We start from the raw sequence: 22,557 nt of genomic DNA on the forward strand, positions 1-22,557 counted from the left end.
CTAAAAATTACTACAACGGCCTCCTAGCAGTTCTGCCTGTTTCCCATCCTGCCTCTCTGCAGACCATGATCTACTCAGCAGCCAAAGAATATTTATAAAAAGTTAATCAAGCCATGTCACTCTGCTCAAAATCTCCAAAACCTCATCTCCTTAGAACAAAATTCAAAGGCTTTACCGTGGGCTTCCAGACTCTACAGTATCTGAGCCCCAGCTGCCTGCCCAATCTTCTCTTCTGGATTCTTCCTCTTGCTTACCCGCTCAGGTCATGATGACCATTTTGCTGCTACTTAAACCTTTTAAGCATGTTTCCACCTCAAGCATGCTCTCAACTCAGGGCCTTTGACTTTTCTGTTTCCTTTTATTGTAATAATTTACTGCAGATGACCACATGATGTCTTTTCTCTCATCATTCAGTTTTCTGCTCAAATATTGCCTTATCAATAAGGGGCTCCATGACTGCACCACAGAAAACAATACATCTCAGCATTCCTTTTTCTTTTACTATGCTCAATTCCCATCTCAGTTCATACAACTTTCTTACTATTTATTTATTTACTTACTTACTCTTGAACATGCATATACATGCATACACATACACACACCCCCTCAAAAATGTTAGCCCTACAAGGCCAGGAATATCATTTTTTCTCATTAACATGGTCCCTAATAAAAATATTTAATTGGCAAAGGAATTAAGAGTAGATAAGTGGATGAATCCACTTCTTGAACAGTCACTTTTAGAGAGGGAGAATAATATGAATAAGGGTTCATTCATGTCCCCAAGAAAAATCAATAGAGCCTTCAAGATCAAGTGTATAATTTTAACCTCAAAATGAAATCTACATCAGACTCCCCTCTCCATATTGATTACGCATAGCCCATAGCCCTTTAATTCTCTAACAAACAAACTGTTCTTAGGGCTTTTTCTTACGTACAGTGTTAATTCTTGACTCATTCTTCATCTGTGCTTCCATATGACATTTTAGGTATCTTTCCATTTTTAGTGTCCATCACAGGAGCCTGTGAACCTCTAGACAACAGGATCATGTCGCTTTAACTTGTGTGGTAAAACACCTAGTGTTAAGCCATATGCACAAAGAACTGCATAAAAGCCTTTTAATGACAAATTAGATTTTATTTCGGTTCATTACGCATGGGTTTTCAGGCAATGTTCCGGATTTCATGGTTTTGTTTATAATGAGTCATGGCCCCCTTGACAAACAAGAAAGTAATTAAACTAACCAGGTTATCAATAGAAGCTTGTGATGGATCTCCTGTTGCATATGGTTATTTCATCTTCAATAATAGTTGGATATTATAAAAGATTATGGCCTCTTAGTGTGACAGGGAGAGAAAGAGAGATTAAAGCCTCTGAGAATAAAGCCTCTGAGAACAAGAGGGGAAATATAATCCTACCTATGGCTCTCACAAGCAAAAAAGTATCATAATAATTGACAAATAAGTGGAGTTTTATTTATAGATGTCTTTTGTATATTTTATTGCCTTTCATGGGGAGATGTGAATTTTGCTTTACAAAGGTAATTAAATTTATTAAATAATTTCTTATATTGTGTGAGTGTGTATATATATATTTGTGTATATATGTACACGTACACACACATGAATACATAGACATATATACACACACAGATATATATACACATATATGTAATATGTATTTATATATTTACATATATACTATGTATATACATATATAAATGTGCATAAGTATTATGTCATAATGTTTTCTTCTTCAAATATCTTTGGTAACACTTTTTTTTATTATTTTCACCAAGTTATTAGCAAGCACTTTAATAAAAATAACATTTCTTTGCAAGTTTCTTTCCAGAACTATAAATTGAACTTTTACTATTAAGAATAAAAATACCACAGAGAAATAGAGGTGCTATAATTTCAAAGTGAAGTATCACCCTTAACAGAAAATGATGAATTTCCTAGGGTATTTTTGAAAGGAAAGGCAATGTTCTGTTGTAAGTGTGTTTACAGTTTTCATATTCACTGCATATTGAAAAATCATTAAACTCTGTACTTTTTTATTACTTTGTAAAGAAACCTAAAATATATCCAGAGTGCACACTTACTCAGGTCATTTGTCTGAATGAATTAGTATTTGCATTTTCATGGTTCCTGTTGTGTTGAACACTTTCCCATAGTGTTATTTCAAATATGTAGTATGTTAAAAAGATTGACAGAAAAGAAAATATTTATAAAAATAGATATGCATATCTAAAAGATAGTTATGATAGAAGATAGATACAGCTGCAACGCCAAAAGGAATGCACCATCCATGGAGGAAATCATTGATAAGCTGGAGTTCGTTACAATTAGAAATTTTGGCTCTGTGAAATACACTATTAAGAGTCTGAAAAGACAAGCCACACATTGGGGAAAAGTATTTGTAAAAGGCACATCTGATAAAGGATGGTTATCCAAAATATACAAAGAACTCTTAAAACTCAACAATAAGAATATAAACAACCCAATTGAAAAATGGGCCAAAGACCTTAACAGAACCTTCACCAAATATATACAGATAGCAATTAAGTATATGAAAAGATGCTCCATGTCATATGTCAGCAACGAAATGCAAATTAAAACAATGAGATACCTCTACACACATAATAGAATGACCCAAATCTGGAACACTGACAGCCCCAAATGCTGGCTAGGATGTGGGGCAACAAGAGTGCTCATACATTGTTGGCGGGGATGCAATGTGATAGAACCACTTTGGAAAACGGTTTGGTAGTTTCTTACAAAACTAAACATGCCTTTATCATGTGATCCAACAATTGCACTCCTTTGTATTTACTCAAAGAAACTTAAAACTTATGTACACAAAAACTTGTGCATGGATGTTTACAGCAGCTTCATTTATAATTGCCGATACTTGGAAGCAACCGAGATATTGTTTAGTAAGTGAATGGATGAATAAACTGTGGTACTTCCAGATGATGGAATCTTATTCCATGCTGAAAAGAATTGATCTGTCAAGCCATGAAAGGACATGGAGGAACCGTAAATGCATAACACTAAGGGAAAGAAGCCAACCTGAAAAGGTTACATGCTCTATGATTACAACTATATAACATTCTGGAAAATGCAAAACTTTGGAAACAATAGAAAGATCAGTGGTTTCCAGGAGTGGAGGGGTGGTAGAGATTGCAAGCCAGAGCACAGAAGATTTTTAGGACAGTGAAAATAATTTGTATGATATAATGATAGTTATATGTCATTATGCTTTCCTCTAAACCCATATGATATACAATACCCAGAGTGAAACCTAATGTAAACTATGGATTTTAGGTGATAATGATGTGTCAATATAGGTTCATCAACTGTAACAAGTGTACTGTTGTGGTAGGGGGTGTCAATAACAGAGAGGCTATGCATGTATTGGGGCTAGGAGTATATGGGAGATCTCTCTACCTTCCACTCAGTTTTGTGTGAACTAAAACTGCTCTAAAAAATTAAATCTATCAAAAGAAATGACACATGCATACAACTCTTAATGTTTCTCTCCAAAACTCATTGACTTATTGTCTTACCCATCTCAGGCAATGGGTATTATAACCTTCCGGTTAAGCCAGATGAAGTCACCCTGGACTCGTTTCTTTTTTTCACATCTGTTAGGAAAATCCTATTGGCTTCAACTTCACAACAGACTCCAAAGCCAATTACTTTCACTACCTCTAGTGCTGCCACCCTAACCTGAGCTGCCAGCATCACTTGCCTTGCTTACTGCAACAGCTTCCTACAAGAGCTCAGCTTCCCTTCTGGCCTCACTATGGTCTTTTCTCAACACAGCAGCCAAAATACCTTTGAATTGAACATCAGATTATATCTCTCTTCTATGGTAGTTCACCATTTCACTCAGAGTAAAACCAAGTCCTTAAAATTGCCCTTGGCCGATCTTCCCTCCTTTGGCCTTATGTATTTAGTCAGGGTTCTCCAGAGAGACAGAACCAATAATACATTTGTGTGTATATATATATATCTACATTTCTATATAAATATATTTCTATATGGAAATAGACACATATATTTATAAATCTATAGATGTCTAGATAGGTAAATACACACATACATATTTACACATATCTACCTACACACACACATGTATGTAAATCTTTAGATGTCTAGATAGATAAATACACACATACATATTTATACATATCTACCTACACACACACACACACACACACACACACACACACACAAAGAGATTATATTATGAGGACTAGCTCACGTGATTATGCAAGCTGAGAAGGCCCCTGAATTGGTGTCTGCAAGTGAAAACCCAGGAATGTCAGTGGTATAGTTCAGTCCAAGTCTGAATGCCAGTGAGAACCAGGGGAGCCAACGGTATAAATCTCAGTCTGAGGGCAGAAGACCAATGTTTTACCTCAAGTAGTCAGACAGAGAAGGGGGGGAATTCTCCCTTCCTCTGCCTTCTGTTCTATTCAGGCCTTCAATGGACTGTATGGTATGTACCCACATGGGAGAGGGCCATACACTTCACTGAGTCCACTGATTTGAATGTTATTTCCATACAGAACCAGACAAACTCAGAAATAATGTTTAGTAAATACCTGGACACTGTGATGCAATCAAGTTTACACAAAATTAACCATCACACTCCATCTCCTGATAATCTCCCTTCTTTCTCTTTGCTTCAGCCACATGGTTATCTTTGGTATTTTTCAAGCAAACCAGGCTTGCCTCAGCCTCACGGCCTTACTGCTAGCTGTTCCCTCTTCGTGGAAGGCTCTTTCTCCAGATATCCACAGAGCAAACTCACTGATCTACAGCGAGTCTTTACGTAAATCTCAATTTCTCAATGAATCTTCCTCAGATAACCCTACATAAAATTGCAGTCCATTCCTTGAACATATTCCTCTTATCTTGCTCTAATTATTTTTTCCCATCTTTCTAATCACCTTCTAACATTTTATTTAAATTATTTATTTACTGCTTATAGTCTGTCTCCACATACCTCCCTCCATCTAGAACATAAACTTCATCACATCAGAAGGATGGACTGCTTTTTGCCTTGAGAAATATCTGGCATATATTCATGGCTCAACAACTATTTGATGAGTAAAGGAGTGGCTATGCTACAAAGAAGCTTTTTAAGCATCATTTTGTGTGCTTTGATCTCTGAACATGCAAAGATAAGCAAGATACTCACCCTGCCTTCAGGCAGCTAACAAGCAAGCCTGGCATACCCATAAATAATTACAATGCAAGATAGAAAGTATATGGTATGAGAGAGATTTAGATAAACTATTGAGAGAGAGGAAAACTATTTTCAACCAGAGCAACAGAGTATGGAGACACCTAATTGAGGCTGCATCTGTAGAAATGGAAAAGAATAGCATTTCAGGTAGAAGAAACAACCAAAAAAATCACTAATGTGCTAAAGCGCAGGGAACAGGCAGAAGAAAACACAGGAAAATGAAAAGAGGTCAGGCTTTGAGTCAATATGCCTAAGTCAATATGCCAATATTAAGCCCAAATTCTGCAGCTAAGTAGCTGTGTGACCTTAGATAAATTATTTAACCTCTCTGAGCTTCAGTGTTCACGTTTCTGATATTGGGATAATCCCATCTAGCTTAGAGTATTACGTGAGGAAATCATGAACATCAAGCACCTAGCCCAGTGACTGGCTCCCAGTGATCACTCAACAAATGAGAATTATTATGGGAGTGTAGTTTGACTGGAGTACAGATGAAGTAGTCCCCTCAACAATGCCGTTTTTCCAACAGGAAGCAAGGCCAAAATGTATTACATTTACTCTGCACTCCTTGGGAACATTCATCTATTGTCCAACTTGAAAAATGAAGCTGAAAATGACTAGTCTTGTGTTAGAAGCATGAAACACTGGAAATGTGATGCATTGGCCTATGAGGCATAATATTGCTTTGAATATAGAAGGAATAAAAATATATGTGTGTTATACTTCTGCTGATGAGTAGTTTTAGTTACCCACCAGTTTCTTTGCTTGTTTGTTTCTTTTCCAGTCGCTCCTACAATTCAGGAAATTAAATCTGGCACCGTGGCCCCGGGACGCAGTGGATTGATAAGATGCGAAGGTGCAGGTGTGCCGCCTCCCGCCTTTGAATGGTACAAAGGAGAGAAGAAGTAAGGACTTTGTGATTAGTACTGTGTTTCAAGCACTGTGAGCTAATGTGTTTGTGTTTCAGATACTTACCTGAAGCCATTTCTTTAACTGGCTTGAATGATTCTCAGCAGCCTCCTCGCAGGCAGGCAAACTGAAGGGGCCCACATGGGAGGGATGAGTAGCTAATAGCATCTAGAAGAAATGTCCACTTTGGTTTTATATGATCACAGAAATGCCTGCAAATCCCGTGTCGCCAATACATTTCATTTCTTCCCTTCCTTTCTGAACCAGTACACCATTGCTCTTGCTGGCAACCATGTTTACTTGGGAAGTAAACCAGCTTTTAAAGAACTTGGGCACAGCTTTCATGAGTGCACTCCAAAAGCAATTGGAGCTGCTGTCTCTGCCTGGCTTCCTTGAGAAGTCTCAACCCTTTCACCTGCCTTACTCTCCTGCAAGGCATTTTAACATTTCATTTTATAGAACACTATGTTTTAGATATTCTGTCACTAAAGGGCCTGTAGAGGAGATAAAATACATGGTTAAAGGACTAACCAAGGGGATTTTAGGGCTACTGTAACTTTAGCTCTATATGATTGTCCCCTTGAGGAGCCCCAGGAAAAGCCTTGACAAGAGCTATTGAACAAGAGAAGACAGGACTTGACTACTTTCTCTTTACTTTCAACCAGTAGGCTCATTCAGACCTCTTCAGCTGCTCTTATCAAGCTATCAAAGAAGAGTGGGACCCCTGTGGGTTAACTGGAAGATGTAATGCAGAGGGGAGGATATTATCTAGAATATATATATATATATATATATATATATATATATATATATATATTTTTTTTTTTTTTTTGCCTCAAAACTAGGGAAGAATGTGTTCAAGAAAATGCTAGGTTGGGCCATATGAAACTGCCATTTTTAGTCAAAAAAGCTAAATATCGGCAATTCCACACTGTTCAACATATATATGTATGGGGTTTACTTATTTATACCATGGCTCGTGACAGGACCGCTAAATGTCTGAACTGAAAACTAGTGAAATGACGTAAGAGCTTAGATGTTGCCATAATGGATGACAGTGGATGGAACATAGCAGGTACTTTTTTTTTTTTTCTTAAACTGTAATCAAAAGAAGATTTGTGGAAGACCTCCTTCTTCAACACCAGCCTTAACAATAAGGGATATCCCCATAACTATCTCATTTGATCTGAATAACCGACTCTGCTTTTATCTACAATTATTTGCAGCTATTTTTATGCAACCTCTTTTGTAATTTGGGACACTCAATTTTTAATTCTTTTTACTACTTAATGTTTTTACTAATTCTAAATCTACCTCTTTGGGGCTTCATAGAAGCCCCATTTTTTATGTACTTAGAATTAGATAAACTAGTCTGTGGTCACCCTTGTCCTACGGTACAATATTGTATATCAGCCAATAACCTTTCTCAGATTCTGATAATCCAGATTCAGAAGTTCAGTTTTGGATTATATGGACAAACATCTAGAAGAGTGGTTTCCAATCCTCTGTAAGTTATGAAACCCTTTTTTCAAATACAATCTTATGTGGAAGCCCAGTAAGTAATATCTTTGAAAGCAGGACTTCTCTGGTAGATGTGGGGTGAATGGAGCTTCAGTTCCATGTCTCAGAACCTTCCCTTGCAAGGGCCCCCCAAACCCCTGGTTCTTCCACAAAGTGCAGATTAAATAATGACAAACTATTTTACATACCTCTCAAAGTCCCTTTTGAATCTGTGTCATACCTTTCTTACAAGCTTAACAGAATTATCCCTAGTAGTACAAGTGAGAGCTCCTTTGTTAAAGTCCTTTTGGTTTCCAGTATTTTGTGAAATTATGTCCTGAATTTTTTTTTTTCTATTTCTCTCTTTTCCTTTCCTAAATTCAGCAACCATTGTCAAAAAAGGCTACAATAATCCTTAGTCGACTTTCTTGGCCTATAGCAAAAACAGCAAAGGACCCATTGGTGTCCATAGTCATAGCTTCAGTGGCTTTTTTCCTACTGGAGAGATGGACTATAGCTTTTATTACATTTTCAAAGGAGTTTAGAACCACTGCTAAAAAAGGTGGATTGATTCTCTCCAATCAATGACCTTTCCCAACACACTCACACACCTAGAGAAAATCTGGGAGCTGTGAAAATCAAATGCACTCGTCAAAGGCAAACATACTTTATTTCAGAGTGAAGTATATATCTGTCATTCGTTAAGGTTATAGCTGAGGAAATACTCAAATTATCAAATACCACAAGAGTATATAAAATCCTCTCAAAATTACAGTGAAGCAAATTTGAGAATGTGAAAGGAGTAGGAAATAGAAGGGTTCTGGTTGCTGAATGGTGGTTGTTACACTCACTGAGTGGTTTACCATGCTACCTTCTGAGCCCAGGCCATTCAAATATTTATCTCATTAAAATGAAAAACGACCTATGTAAAAAGCACCTGCTGTTTGACAGGCACTGTTCTAAATTGTTAACAGACATTAACCCATTTTATTTTATTTACGACAAACTTAATAGGTAGGTACGATTATTGTCACCTTTTGCTTGGGGGAGACCAAAGCACAGAGTGTTTTTAAGTAATTTGCACAGGTTCATACACTTAGTGGCAGAGCTGGGATTTGAACTCAAAAGTCTTGCAGATCTTCATGAAGAGTCCATGCACCTTGTGTAGGTCATGGCACTTCAGAGACTATCAAAATAATTTGAAATGTCAGTGTTAAATGGCAAGGGTAAGGGCATTGCGGGTCAGTTATGAATTAGCAAAATGAAAGACTGCACATACAAACACACACACTTTCTGAATTTACTTAGTCAAAGACACAGAAATAATGGAATCAAGGTAGACACACAGAGAAGAAACAGATAGAGCACGTTTCCAAGCTGTTTTCTTGACCTCAAGGTCACTAACAGAGAAACATGAAGCTGTCAGAGACACCTTTGACAGGTCAAAGTTTGGCAGAGTTTTTACAAGATCTGGAAAAGTTTTATTTCCTAGAGATATTTTCTACTTCAAGCTTGCAAAAATATTCAGAAATAACTTACTCTCTTCAATTCTACTTAAGAGAATGTTTATAGGGGCGCCTGGGTGGCTCAGTTGGTTAAGCGACTGCCTTCGGCTCAGGTCATGATCCTGGAGTCCCAGGATCGAGTCCCGCATCGGGCTCCCTGCTCAGCGGGGGGTCTCCTTCTCTCTCTGACCCTCCTCCCTCTCATGCTCTCTCTCTCTCTCTCAATAAATAAATAAAAATCTTAAAAAAAAAAAAAAGAGAATGTTTATAAAAACTCAGAGCACTGGGTGTTATACGAAAACAATGGATCGTGGATCACCACATCAAAAACTAATGATGTATTGTATGGTGACTAACATAACATAATAAAATTAAACAAAAAAAAAAACACTTCATCTCTTTTAAATTAAGATCTTCAAAGCCGGATCTTCATTCAAATAAATATGAACAAATAACATAAATAAAAAAGGCAGTACCTGAACATCCTTAGTCTCATCTTTGCCTATAGTTCTTCCACATCTTATAAAATCCATATCTGTGTACTGAGAATAATCTAAAAACCTTTAAAAAAAAACATGCAAAATAAAGCACAATTTAAAAGAACAGAAAGAAACAAATGCTTACTGAGGACAAATCACTTTCAAGGTTCTTTAAATTCTTTTATCTCACTTATTGTTCAGAGTTCTGTGAAACACAATTTATTGTCCTCAATTTACTGATGACAGAACTGAGGCACAAGAGACTTAACCTGTCCAAGAGCTCTCAACTTCAAAGATGCCATCAAGACACATTTTATTGTTAACCTCTCAGTCCACGTTCTTTCTCTTGTATACACTGCCATTCTTAGTTATCTACTGCTAAATAAGAAATTAACCCAAGACTTAGCAGCTGAAACCAGTAAGCATTTGCTGTCACAGTTTCTGTGGGTCAGGATGGGAGCAGCTTAGCTGGGTAGTTATGGCTCAGGGTCTCTCATCAGGTCACAGTCAGGTGTCATCTGGTGCTGGTCATCTAAAGGCTTGACTAGGGCTGAAGGATCTGCTTCCAAGGTAGCTCACTCAGATTCCTGGTAAGTTAGTTCTTGTTATAGTCAGAAAGCCTTAGTTAATTGCCTCTTCATAGGGCTGCTTGACTGTCTTCTTGACGTGGTGATTGACTTTTCCCAGAACTAGTAATCCAAGAGAGAGCAAGATAGAAACTGTTTATGACCTAGTCCCAGAAGTTATGCTCTGTCATTTCTCTAATATCTTATTGGTTACACAGGGTGACCCTCTTCAATGTGGAAGGGGAAAATGGGGACATGAATATCAAGAGTTAAGAGTTATCAGATACTATTGGGGCACCTGGGTGGCTTAGTCGTTTGGGCGTCTGCCTTCGGCTCAGGTCATGATCCTGGGGTCCTGGGATCGAGCCCCACATTGGGCTCCCTGCTCAGCGGGAGTCTGCTTCTCCCTCTCCCCAGCCTCTCGCCCTGCTTGTGCTGTCTCTGTCTCTGTCTCTCTCTCTCTCTCTCTCAAATAAATAGATAAAAATCTTAAAAAAAAAAAAGGAATCATCAGATACTATCTTCAAAGATAGGCTTCCATAATGGTTGACAATAAAAAAAAAAAACTATTTTTTTACATTAGAAATATTAGCCATTTGACCTTTAGTTTATTACACTGTTTTGATAAGCATCATGAGAATGACTAAAGTTATATACTTGTTATTAAAATATTATCCTTTGGTGTAAAATGGTTATTTTTTTAACACTACAGGCTCTTTTAGCATACCTGATAGGGACAGTGCTCACAGACTTAATTTTATTCCATATGCATTTTATTTTTGGGAAAATCAGAGTTTAGAGTTCAATTATATAAAAAACCAAAAATTTAAACTTTTTTTTTCTTGATAATAGAAAGAGACTCCTTATATCCAGTGAAGGGCATTTTCAGAATAGGCAAAGTACTACTAAGCAAGTAATATCTTTGATGACATGAAATTAAGTTAATCTATGTCTTGAAAAGGGTATATTTATTTAGGATTAAGACCAAAAACATAAAATAAATTTTAATGGACTAATGTTTAAGTAAGTATTACAAAAACATGGGCTTTGTAACATTTTGTGAAGATGGCACTGCCATCTTGTAATGGTACCTACTTGGTAGGTAGATCAGTGATGTAAAGCAGTGATCCACAACATTTTTGAAATATATATCCCTATGAGTAAAATTTAAAACTTAGGAAAAACTATCAGTATATGAATACTTATTTGTAAACTGTGTATATGCACTTTTGAACTAATATTTTGCAAACATTAAATGACCTTTAACAGATAAAATTTAAAAGATGAGATACAATTATAACATAAATGGGCATTCTATTATTTTCTTTTCATTCTATTATTTTCCAACAGATCACTTTATACCCAATTTGGAGTACCTGCCCTCCATTTTGGAGACTCTTGTAAAGTATGCTAGTTTAAAATAAGGAATTTTAAGGAATTTTCAAGGGCAATTTTAATGACAGGGAAATTTTACCCTACCTACCGACTTTGTAATTTTATAACACATATAACTCACTGTATACTATCTTACCCATTCCTCACACAATTCTAACTAGATTTTTTTTAATTTAATTTTATTGTAGAGCAAGAGAGGGAAAGAGAGAGCACATGCATGAGGGGCAGAGGGAGAGGAAGAGAGAGAGAATCTTAAGCAGCCCCCTGCGGGGCTCGATCTCATCACCCTGAGATCATGACCTGAGATGAAATCAAGAGTTGGATGCTTAACTGACTGAGCCACCCAGGTGCCCCATACAATTCTAACTAGATTATACCTAAGGGAAAAAACTCTATCTCATAAAGGTAAAATGACTTGTTGAAGGGAAGTACAGAATGGGAAATAAAATCTAATTCCAAGGCAACCTTGATAGGTGATGGATATATTTATGGACTTGGTAGTGATGGTTTCACAGGTGTATACTTACCCCAAACTCATTGAGTTGTATATATTATTCCTCAACAAAGTGATTTTTAAAAACAAAAACAAAACCAACCCATAATTTCCTGAGTCTTCTGTCAAGATATCCCTCTTCTAGATTTTATACAACTTTGATTATTCAGAAGAGACTAGAAATAAGTTAATTCATTCTCTCTCCCTCTCTTTCTCTCTCTTTCTCTTTCTCTACCCACTTTTTTCTCTCTCTCTTATCTTAAGAGATTAAGCAGTTACATATTTTGACTTAGAAGGGTACTGGAAATAACCCATTACCATCCCATGTTAAAAATAATCTTCCTTCCTGACCTGAGATTTTATGTATTCATTCAACAAATATGCATTGGGCATTTAACTGTGACATAATTGGAAAAGACTGAGAACAAATTAAGTTCGTGCATTGAAGAAACTTCTTTTCTGATGATATTTCACTTTTCTTTTTTTTTTTTTTTAAAGATTTTATTTATTTATTTGACACAGAGAGAAAGAGAGATAGGGAGAGCAGGAACACAAGCAGGGGGAGTGGGAGAGGGAGAAGCAGGCTTCCCAGCAAGCAGGGAGCCCGATGTGGGGCTCGATCCCAGGACCCTGGGATCATGACCTGAGCCAAAGTCAGACACTTAACGACTGAGCCACCCAGGCGCCCCTCTTTTTTTTTTTTTTTTTTTTAATAACCTAAGTCTTGAGTGTACAGTTTTGTTACCCCTCTGAGGTCTTTATCATCCCAGGCCAGGGAAGAGGTAAAGGTAAATATATGAAATAAGCGAGAGCATTTCAACTACTGGGAAATGGAAAACACATGTCCATGTAAGACATACATACAAAATATTATATTTAAAACTTTGGACCAATCAAAATTGAAAGCAGGCTAGTCCAGTTTGCATTCCCTGATTTGGAGTTTATAGTTTGTCATAAAAATCACCAAAATGAAATAAGGGCCAAGTAAGAAGATCATAAGGGAGCCCTAAATTAAGTCCTTGAAAGTGCACAACAGGGGTCCATTCAACTCAAATCAGAGCATTAACAAATATTTCAGGGAAAAGGTAGCTTTTATGCTTCATACCAATGAACAGTATTTCCAAACATTGCAAGAAGTCAAGAATAATCATAAGCAAGAAAAGAACGTGGTCAATGTAATGTAAGCATTGTGTGGAGAGGGTTCTTTTTTATGCCTTGAGGTACAGGATGTGAAATCAGGTGTAATAGGAGGTAGGGTTAGAAATGCATGTTAGGGCAAGACTTGGAGCATTTTAAATATCATGATAATACATTTAGACTTGATTCTATAGGTTTTGGGAAGCCACTGAAGGACTTTTCAAGGATAGTAAAAGTATGCATCCCTGTTTTCATAAAATGTTTCTCAGAGCAGTTGGGATGGGAAAGATACAAAATATGGTTTAAACTAGGGTATTAGTTGTGCAATTAAAAAGCAAGAGAGGAGGGGCCCCTGGATGATGCAGTTGGTTAAGCATCCGACTCTTGGTTTCAGCTCAGGTCCTGTTCTCAGGATCGTGAGACCCAGCTGTGTGTCAGGCTCTGAGCACTCAATGCTCAGTCTACTTCAGATTCTCTCTCTCCTTCTGCCCCTCCCACCGTGCAATCTCTCTCTCTCTCTCTTTCAAATAAATAAATAAGTCTTTTTAAAAAAAGCAAGAGAGGGAAAAGTTAGTATTTATATATTTCAGTGATTGATTAGATACAAGGAAAGGACTATTTGAAGATAATTTTAAGTTTTCCAGCTCAGTAATAAGGTGAATGGTGAAGTCATTAACTGAAGCTGGGAACATAGGAAAAGAGATTTGGGGGAGATTGTACTGAGTTTGGTTTAGAACATACTGAAATGAAGGTGTTGATACTGCATACACAGTCCACCAATAGACAGCTGGATTTCAGTTGCATTCTTAAAATTCATAGCAATATTTCCAGAATAAATATCTGATCTCATCACTTTCCACTTAAATCCCTTCAAGGATTCTTGAATGTCCCTAGATGAAAGTCCTAACATCACAGTATGGCATGGGAGGCCTTCATGTTCCTGCCCCTGTTTACCTCTCTGGCTATCTTGCCTTTCTACCATCCCACAATAGGGTTATAACTGCCTAAAATATCTTAGTTCACAGGGCTTTTCATATGTTGGCCATTTTGCTTATAAACCCCTTCCACACACACACACCCATCCTGGCTACCTTTGGCTGGCTGCCTTCCATTGGTCCTTTAGTCTCAATACAGATATCACCTTCTCTCAGTAAACTACCCAGACCCATTTCTGCTTGGAAAGGAGTCTCTCCGGATGTACTCCCATGTGCTTACCTCTCTAAAAGCACTTTTTACATGATACTCAACTTGTTTACTGGTCTCTCTCCTCCTAATCTATAATCTACCTGAGAGTGAGGGCTTTGCCCTGTTCGCCATTGTGTTCCCAGCATCTAACATGGTGTTTGAAATACATTCTGTTGCAAGAATGAGTTGTGGCCTTTTAACCATGATGAAGGAGAACCATTCTCATTTTAATACATTTTCAAATTGAGAAGAAAATATTAGTACAAAATTCATCTGTAGCCTTAGATTGCAGGACACGGTAAACCCAACACCTAATTGCAAAACAGAAGCTGGTTTCTGTTGCTCGGTTCTGACTCTCCAGGATTTCTTTTTGGTGAATATGATCTCTGCAAAATGGTTGTGTTGGTATATTATGGGAGGAAATTTGACATTAAAATGGGCACATTGATATTAGAAAAGCAGTTCAAGCAGAGGGGAAAAATCTAGTCATAGGCCAGGTTGTCAGGGATACAAGACTCGCTGCAGTCAGAGGAGGACTGACACCTGCACTATAGCCTTTGTTTACTTGATGTAAAGTTAAAGGCAATATCCTCCCTGTGTGAATCAAATTGTCACAAGTAAGGCAGCCCAAAGGTCTCTAATCTAAAATTATTAATTTCATTAAAATTGATAAAGTAAACAAGACATACATTTTAAATAGCCTAGTAAAGTCTAAAATCATTAAAATGTCCTAATATATTATAATACATTAATTTATTCAAATGTGCAACTAAAGATAGATACCCCTTGGGGCTGAGACATTGATGCACGATATTCTTCAGTCTGTTCCCAGGAATAAATGATATCATGTTGTATTCAAGCCTTAAGTACCAAGCAACACAGTAAACCAGTATGTTGCTATAGCAGCATGTTCACATCAGTTTTCATTTCTCTCTGGTATCTAGCAGTTCTTCCTCCTCCTTCTTTTTACTTTTATTTTTTTTTATTTACCCTGCACATCTGTGAAAAACCTAGATGAAATTAATAATACACATGTAATTGAGACTGAGTTTGGCACATCTTGAAATCATGATGCTATGATCTTTTCAGTCACTGTCGCAGATCTTTCCTTTAAAAATAATTTCCTGTATTTTCAATATTTAATATTTGGCTGCCATCTGAGAGGAAATGTATTTGTTCTGTCAAGAAACAGACCCTATCATTGAACAATAATAACACCTATCATATTTCTAGTGCCTACTGCATTTATGTGTGTGTGTATAGATACTACATTTTATATATTTAAAAACCATTCTTATGTCAACACTTTGAGATTGGCTTCAGTTTTTCCATTTCCCAGATGAAAAAACTAAGCAATACAAAAATGTGAAAACATAATTCATTCAGTCAAGCATTCAATAACTACTTAACGTACACCTATTAAATACCCAACATTATGCTCCACGCTTAGAATATAATGAATAGCAAAAACTAGGAAGCTTGCCCTGATGGAGTTGCATGCTAATGGGGAATATGGACAGTAATCAAAAGTCATGTAAATTTATGAAAACTTGTACCTGAAATGGTGGGGTAAAGAGAAGTTTTTGATGTGCTGATGATTTGACCAACTCAGAAAGGACTAACTCCATAACATCACTGGGACTTGAACTTTAGAGACAATTTTGAACTTATTTAAAATTATTGCATTCTTGCCACTCGTCTAGGTTATGGTTTTTTTCTGCCATCCTTGACTATATTCCACAGATACGTTATGGAGAGAGATTTACTACAACCCAAATATTTAGTGAACCTAGGGGAAGAAAAACAAACAATAATCAATGCTGAAGGTATGTGTTGTCTGGCATGTAGTTTGAGGAGGAAACAGGGCAAGAGACCATTTTCTGCCTCTCATCTTGGGACTGTGAGTAGCCTGAAAGAGTGACTCCATTGGGAGCAAAAGACAGCTGCTGTAAGAGACTGATGGGGCATGGGTAAGCCTCACATAGATAGTTAAGAGGCCTCTGGTCCAGGGAATCTGCAAATAGCTGGCTGAAGTGAACCCTACTATTTTTTTACTTTCTATCCCATTAGATTCACCCCACAGGTTGGATCAGGCTTTCCTGGTGCATATACCACATATTATTTGGTTATTTAGCTCCACTGGTTCTATTCCCTGGCTTGACTTAATTTTCTTAAACCACTCATGACTTCTGCCATGTCTTTCCAAAATTAAATACAGTATCCTGGTTTCTACTTAATGATTTAAATACCAGTTGCTACTTGGGACAATACCATGAGTCAGAAGTTCTGGATTTGCATGTCAGTTCTACTACTTACCAGATGATAGAAGATAAATTAACTTAATTTTTCTAAACTTCTTTTTTCTTCTCATCTGTAAAATGGGACTAGTAATGTTTACCTCTGAGGGTTGCTATGAAGATTAGTTGACATACATTTGAAAATGCTTAAATGTTTTCTGAATGTCAGTTTCCCACAAACTGCACATCAAACTTTTTTGTACAACATTGAAATTCTTTAATGTTAGATTACTTCAGTCATAAGTATGTTGAGAACAGCTAACATTTTCCACATACATAAAACACTCCTGCTTACATTATAAAGACTAGAAATACAGCCATGATTCAGAGCCAAAATATATGTAAGCTAAAATACTGTCATTGAGAGAGGCATTGAGATGTGTTGTACAAGGACCTATATGCCACCTCAGTGTCATCTTCACATTTTTAAGTGTAGCCAAGGTCCTTAGATAGAAATGTGTCCTATTTGTCTTTTCCCCCCACCTTTGGTTCTTAAATCAGTGCCTTCAGCATGGGAGGTATTTAATCATCATTTGATGACCAAATAAAACTTCATTTCCATTAATACCATATCACTTGTGATGTTTTTACCATCAACCATGACTTTTTCTGAAGCTTTTCTTTTTGAGTTGTATCCTTAGCTCATACCACCTCTTGGAATTGAGAAACCTGCAATCCATTGTTGGAAGTAACATTCCTTTTCTTACATAATTCTTATGATTCACAAACTACCTTCTATCCCCTATTATCTTCCATCTCTGCTGTGCTACCACCCAAAGATCAGTTAATAAGAACATAATAATCTTATCCAGTTATATAACATGATATATTATTAGCATATTTCCTTTAATTCTAGTCTGATAAAAGATCTATTATCATTTGAGAACACCTCTCCCACTCCAATTTCAAATTAATATTTTAAATGTTGTTGTCTGATACGCTTATGTATGTTTCCTATATTAGCAATGAAGTATTTCAGTGACTATTTGCACTTGAAAGCTTGTTTCTCCAGAATATTTATTGTTATTCCTGACCTGGAAAGGCAGATAGTAAACAGTAGTCCCAAAATGTGTCATGAGACTCGATTTATAAATAAAATGAATGAGGTCTGGTATAGCTGTTTATTTTTGCAATCTTAACAATCAGTGCCAGTGGCTTTGTGGTCAGTTTTGCTGTTGGATGTTGCAGTGGACTCTTCCGTTCATCCTAGTTACTGTCCGAGAGAGGCTATGATTGTAAATTTCATGAACATTTCGTGAGTCCAATATATAAGTATCCTTAGTTATTAGCATGCTTCCTATGTGGTACTTCTTTCTGAATGACACTTGAAAATATAAGAGCCTATTCTAATTCAGAACTACTTAGTTGGTCAGGCTGTGTTATTTATGAGTTGCCTGCATCATCTACTGGCAGGGCAGATAGCCTGCAATTCACAGATTTATGATGCATTAATGACAGGCAGAAGGAAGAAAAGTGAGGGCAATTGTCCTCAGTATGTGTCTTTGTCCATCTAGGCTGCTATAACAAAATACCGCAGATTAGGTAGCTTATAAACAACAGAAAGTTATCTCATAGTTCTGGAGGCTAGAAGTCCAAGATCAGGGAGCGAGCATGGTCTGGGGAGGGTCCTCTTCTGGGTCACAGACATCTTATTGTATCTTTACATGACAGAAGAGGCTATGGGAGCTCTCTGGAGCCTCTACTAAGGCACTAATCCCATTCGTCATGGTTTCACATTCATGATTTTTAAGCACCTTCCAAAGGCCCCACCCACCAATACCATCACTTTTGGGGCTTAGGTTTTTGAAATATGAATTTGGGGAGGACACAAACATTCTGATCTGAGTGGTATGGAACAAACCACCATAGGTGGTAGAGGGTAGAGACCAGCAAGGTCCACAGTAATGGAAGGGTCTTATAGCCATAGGGTCCACTGAAAGGTAAAAATGCAAAAAATAAAAATGCTCAGGAATTTCTAGACAAGCACCAAATGCTGCTGATCTACTTCTGAGGGAAGGAATACTGTATTTAACCACTAATTCAACAGAATTGTTTTCTCTCTTTTCGGGGGGAGGGACTATAAGACAATATCTCTTATTCTGTAATTTAAGTCAATACAAGAATGATTCTCTTAGAACTTGAAAGACTTAAGTATTTAGGGAAAGGAGAGAACTCCAAATAAGGTAATATTCTGGATTTAGTTCTCTGGTTTTATTGCAAGGTGTATTGTGAACTATTGCTTGAGTTGTCACTTAAGATTTCACATCACTGATTTAAGGAAGTCTGGTTTCAAACAAGTCTGGGACGGATATGAAAATTCTGGGCGCCTGGGTGGCTCAGTTGGTTAAGTGTCTGCATTCGGCTCAGGTCATGATCTCAGGGTCCTGGGATCAAATTCCACATCGGGCTCCCTGCTGGACGGGAAGCCCGCTTCTCTCTCTCCCTCTCCCTGCCACTCTGCCTGCTTGTGCTCTTTCTCTCTGTCAAACAAATAAAATCTTAAAAAAAAAAGAAAAAGAAGAATTCAGTGGGGCCAGGGTCCTTCTGTTAATAGGCTGATATGTGCATGTTTGAAAGCTATCAAGAATTTTCTTTAACACAGAATAACAATTTAATTTATCAAATATATGTTTTTATTGATAAAAAAATGATTCTCTTTACAGAAAATATAACTATATCCAGCAATTTTTGAATAAAACTCTTTCATAAAGAAAAAACAATACCATTAATTAAAGAGCTCTTTTTTTTAATTTGTTTTTAGTCAAAGATTGAAATTACATTAGGGACAGACATGATGGGACTTATAAATGTGGTTCAAATTTCTATATCCAGTAACTAAAGGTAGAAGTATTCATCTTAACAGGGTCCCCATTGTGACTAAGATAAACTCAATTGCAAACACCTGTTTGTCTGATTGATCCTTCTCTTCAGCTTCGACCTTCTGAAGGGCCTCCAAAGATCTTCAAAGACATGTGTTGCCCAGCCAAGTCCCTAATCACCTAAGCATAGGACTCATCTTTGTAGCAATGACAATTTTCAGAATTGATCTGAATAGCGGAGAAAGCCCCTCGCCCCATGTACCCTCAGGATTCCTGCAGGAAAATCACAGAAGTACACCTCCAGAGATATATAACATCTCAGAAGTCATTCTCCCTCAAGTTCAGCTTTGGAAAGTCTGTCTCAGCCATCTATTGGGTAAAGATAGGTTCTTACAGGGTATTTGAGGAGCCAGCATTTTGAAAACTCCCAACTCCAGAAGAAAGTAAGTTTAGGACTTCTCCAGTAATCTCAGAAAGGTAGCTTCCTTCAAAGGGAAGTACATCCCCCCAAGGAAGATAACTTTTCTTTTTTATTGGCCATCATCACTTGCCAGGCTAGGGGGAGCAGCAGGAGTATTTACTCCTGCTGTCCCACGGACGTGCCCCTCTGGTAAGGATGCACACAGCAGCGCTGGCCAGAGGCCAAGAATGGGTCTACACATACAGAGTGTGGATATGCTGCATGACTTAGCAACATCTGGGGCTTTGCCTTTAGACACATTGAAGGGCAGAGAATTAGAAGCCAACTAGAAAGACAGCCTAAAGGAACATAAGCAAATAATGCTGTCAAGTTACTGACTCTTCTCTCTTGAGATTTTCTCCCCAGAGTCTAGCCAAATGAAGACCCTGACTAATTTCTTCTTCGTTCTTTAGGACCAAAATGAATCTCAGTTTTGGTAGGTGGGGCACAGTAGGGATTTAGTAATCCAGGATGTTGCTGAGTCCTCTGGAGAATGTGTCCAAAGCGTAGACATGGGCAGATAGATTTGAGCCATAATGCCAAAGACCTCTGGACAATGAAGCTGTGGATTTTTATGCATAGTGTATACTAATTGGTTAAAAATTAAGTTATTAATGTGATGTAGGAAAATATGCAATAATCAGGATGGTATTTTGGCATAAATGTTGATAGATTTGCAATATGAGACGGGAGTAAAAACTGGCATATCCTTGATATTTTATGCCCTATTTTCTTGTGTCAGAGTTGCAGATCATTAGGTTTATTGCTCAAGTTAAAGTTTTTCAATGTTTATTTAACTCAAAGTTTTATTAATCTGATTAAAGTTTGAGTTTTGGATAAATCAAATTCAGCTATTACATGAAATATAAGTAATTCCCAGGGTAATCAAGCATGGCTGCTTACCTTAATCTGCATGTAACTACAGTATATTTTATCTAAATTCAGATGCAAGTCACATGCATCTGAATGCAAAGGAGTTCAACCTAAACTCTCAGGGGAATGCCATTTATTAGCATCTTCATGATTAAAGAAATATTTAGTACTAAAACTTGAACATATTAAGAAAGAAAAAAGACCACACCATTTGGGCTATGAGCTTATATAGCCCATATTGTGATCAGCACATCTTTTCATCCTAAACTTTGGGGTTAGTTAGGGAGACGTTATCATCTGGTTGGCATCCTCATTATTTCAGAATTTGTATTTAGAAAGAGAATTTCTTGAGAGGGCTTACCAATCCCTGTGTTGTGGGGATGTCACCCCAACTCTGTTGATCTAAGAACTATTTGCTTTTTTTTTTTAAAGATTTTATGTATATGAGAGAGAGAGAGAGCAAGAGAGAGAGCACAGCAGGGGAGGGGCAGAGAGAGAGGGAGAAGCAGACTCCCCACTGAATAGAGAGCCCGACGGGCTCAGTCCCAGGACCCCGGGATCATGAACTGAGCCAAAGGCAGATCCTTAACTGACTGAGCCACCCAGGCACCCCGAACTATTTTTTTTGTACTATTGAGTGCTATGCAGGACTCAAATATAAAATAAAGTATGTTCATATGGCCTTGCCTTTTGAGGAATTTAAAGCAATTCAATTTATTTGGGTTGAAAAGACCCGTGTGCCCGGAAACGGCTACAGAGAACAATGCAAGAATGTGACTTTGGTTTTAGAAATCCCACAACAATTTATTTTTTTTTTATTTTTTTTTTTTAAAGATTTTATTTATTTGACAGAGAGAGATACAGCGAGAGAGGGAACACAAGCAGGGGGAGTGGGAGAGGGAGAAGCAGGCTTCCCGCGGAGCAGGGAGCCCGATGTGGGGCTCGATCCCAGGACCCTGGGATCATGACCTGAGCTGAAGGCAGATGCTTAACAACTGAGCCACCCAGGCGCCCCGAAATCCCACAACAATTTAGAGAGAAACATGCAGAGAGAGAGAGAGAGAGAAGGAAGAGTCATTTAAGGAGCATTAGAGTGGGCGAGATAGGACACAGATCAAACCTTAGTGAGGAGGGAAGGATCCAGCTATCAAGAGATACAAGGAGCATATGAGCATTGGATGCAGATCTGGAAAAGAGTGAAGCAGGAGTGGGCATGGCAAGCCCTGAGAACAGAGACACTCTGCCAGTCTATTGGAGAGTGAGACCTCTTCTGGTAAGCCCGGAGAGAGATTGTTGGGTAGTCAGGGTGGAATCAGGGAAAATTGAATTTTATATTGAGGCCCAGAAAGGTTAGAGAACTTTCCCAGCTGCATTCCTAATATGTGGCTAAGATGAGACCACTTGAAATGCTCTTCTCAATGCTAGGCCGCTGCGTTTTTTCTGGGTTTAACAGCAAGTCACCTGTCTGGGCCTTAAGTAGCTGCTGCAAAGTGGTGTTGATCCCAGACTCAGAACCATCTTATCACAGTTGTGGGGTTAACTTTCATGGGGGTTATTCAATAATATCATCTGAAATGGCCTAGACATATCCTAGCCAACTTTTCAGAAGCCATCAGTTTGTGTGTTTTTGATAAAATCATTATATTTAATTTGCTTTACTCGTTCTCAACTTAACAGAT

General features: G+C 37.6%; 1 protein-coding gene across 1 annotated transcript in view; it reads left to right on the forward strand.

Moving 5' to 3' along the window:
• Positions 1-22,557, forward strand: part of NEGR1 (neuronal growth regulator 1) — an 829,063-nt gene that overhangs the window by 633,098 nt on the left and 173,408 nt on the right. Inside the window, exon 5 of the mRNA XM_032426096.1 lies at positions 6,045-6,165. Coding sequence (XP_032281987.1) covers positions 6,045-6,165 — 121 coding nt within the window. The remainder of the gene's footprint in view (positions 1-6,044; positions 6,166-22,557) is intronic.

The sequence above is a fragment of the Phoca vitulina genome, unplaced genomic scaffold (assembly GCF_004348235.1).
Source record: "Phoca vitulina isolate PV1807 unplaced genomic scaffold, GSC_HSeal_1.0 scaffold2, whole genome shotgun sequence".
NCBI lineage: Eukaryota > Metazoa > Chordata > Mammalia > Carnivora > Phocidae > Phoca > Phoca vitulina.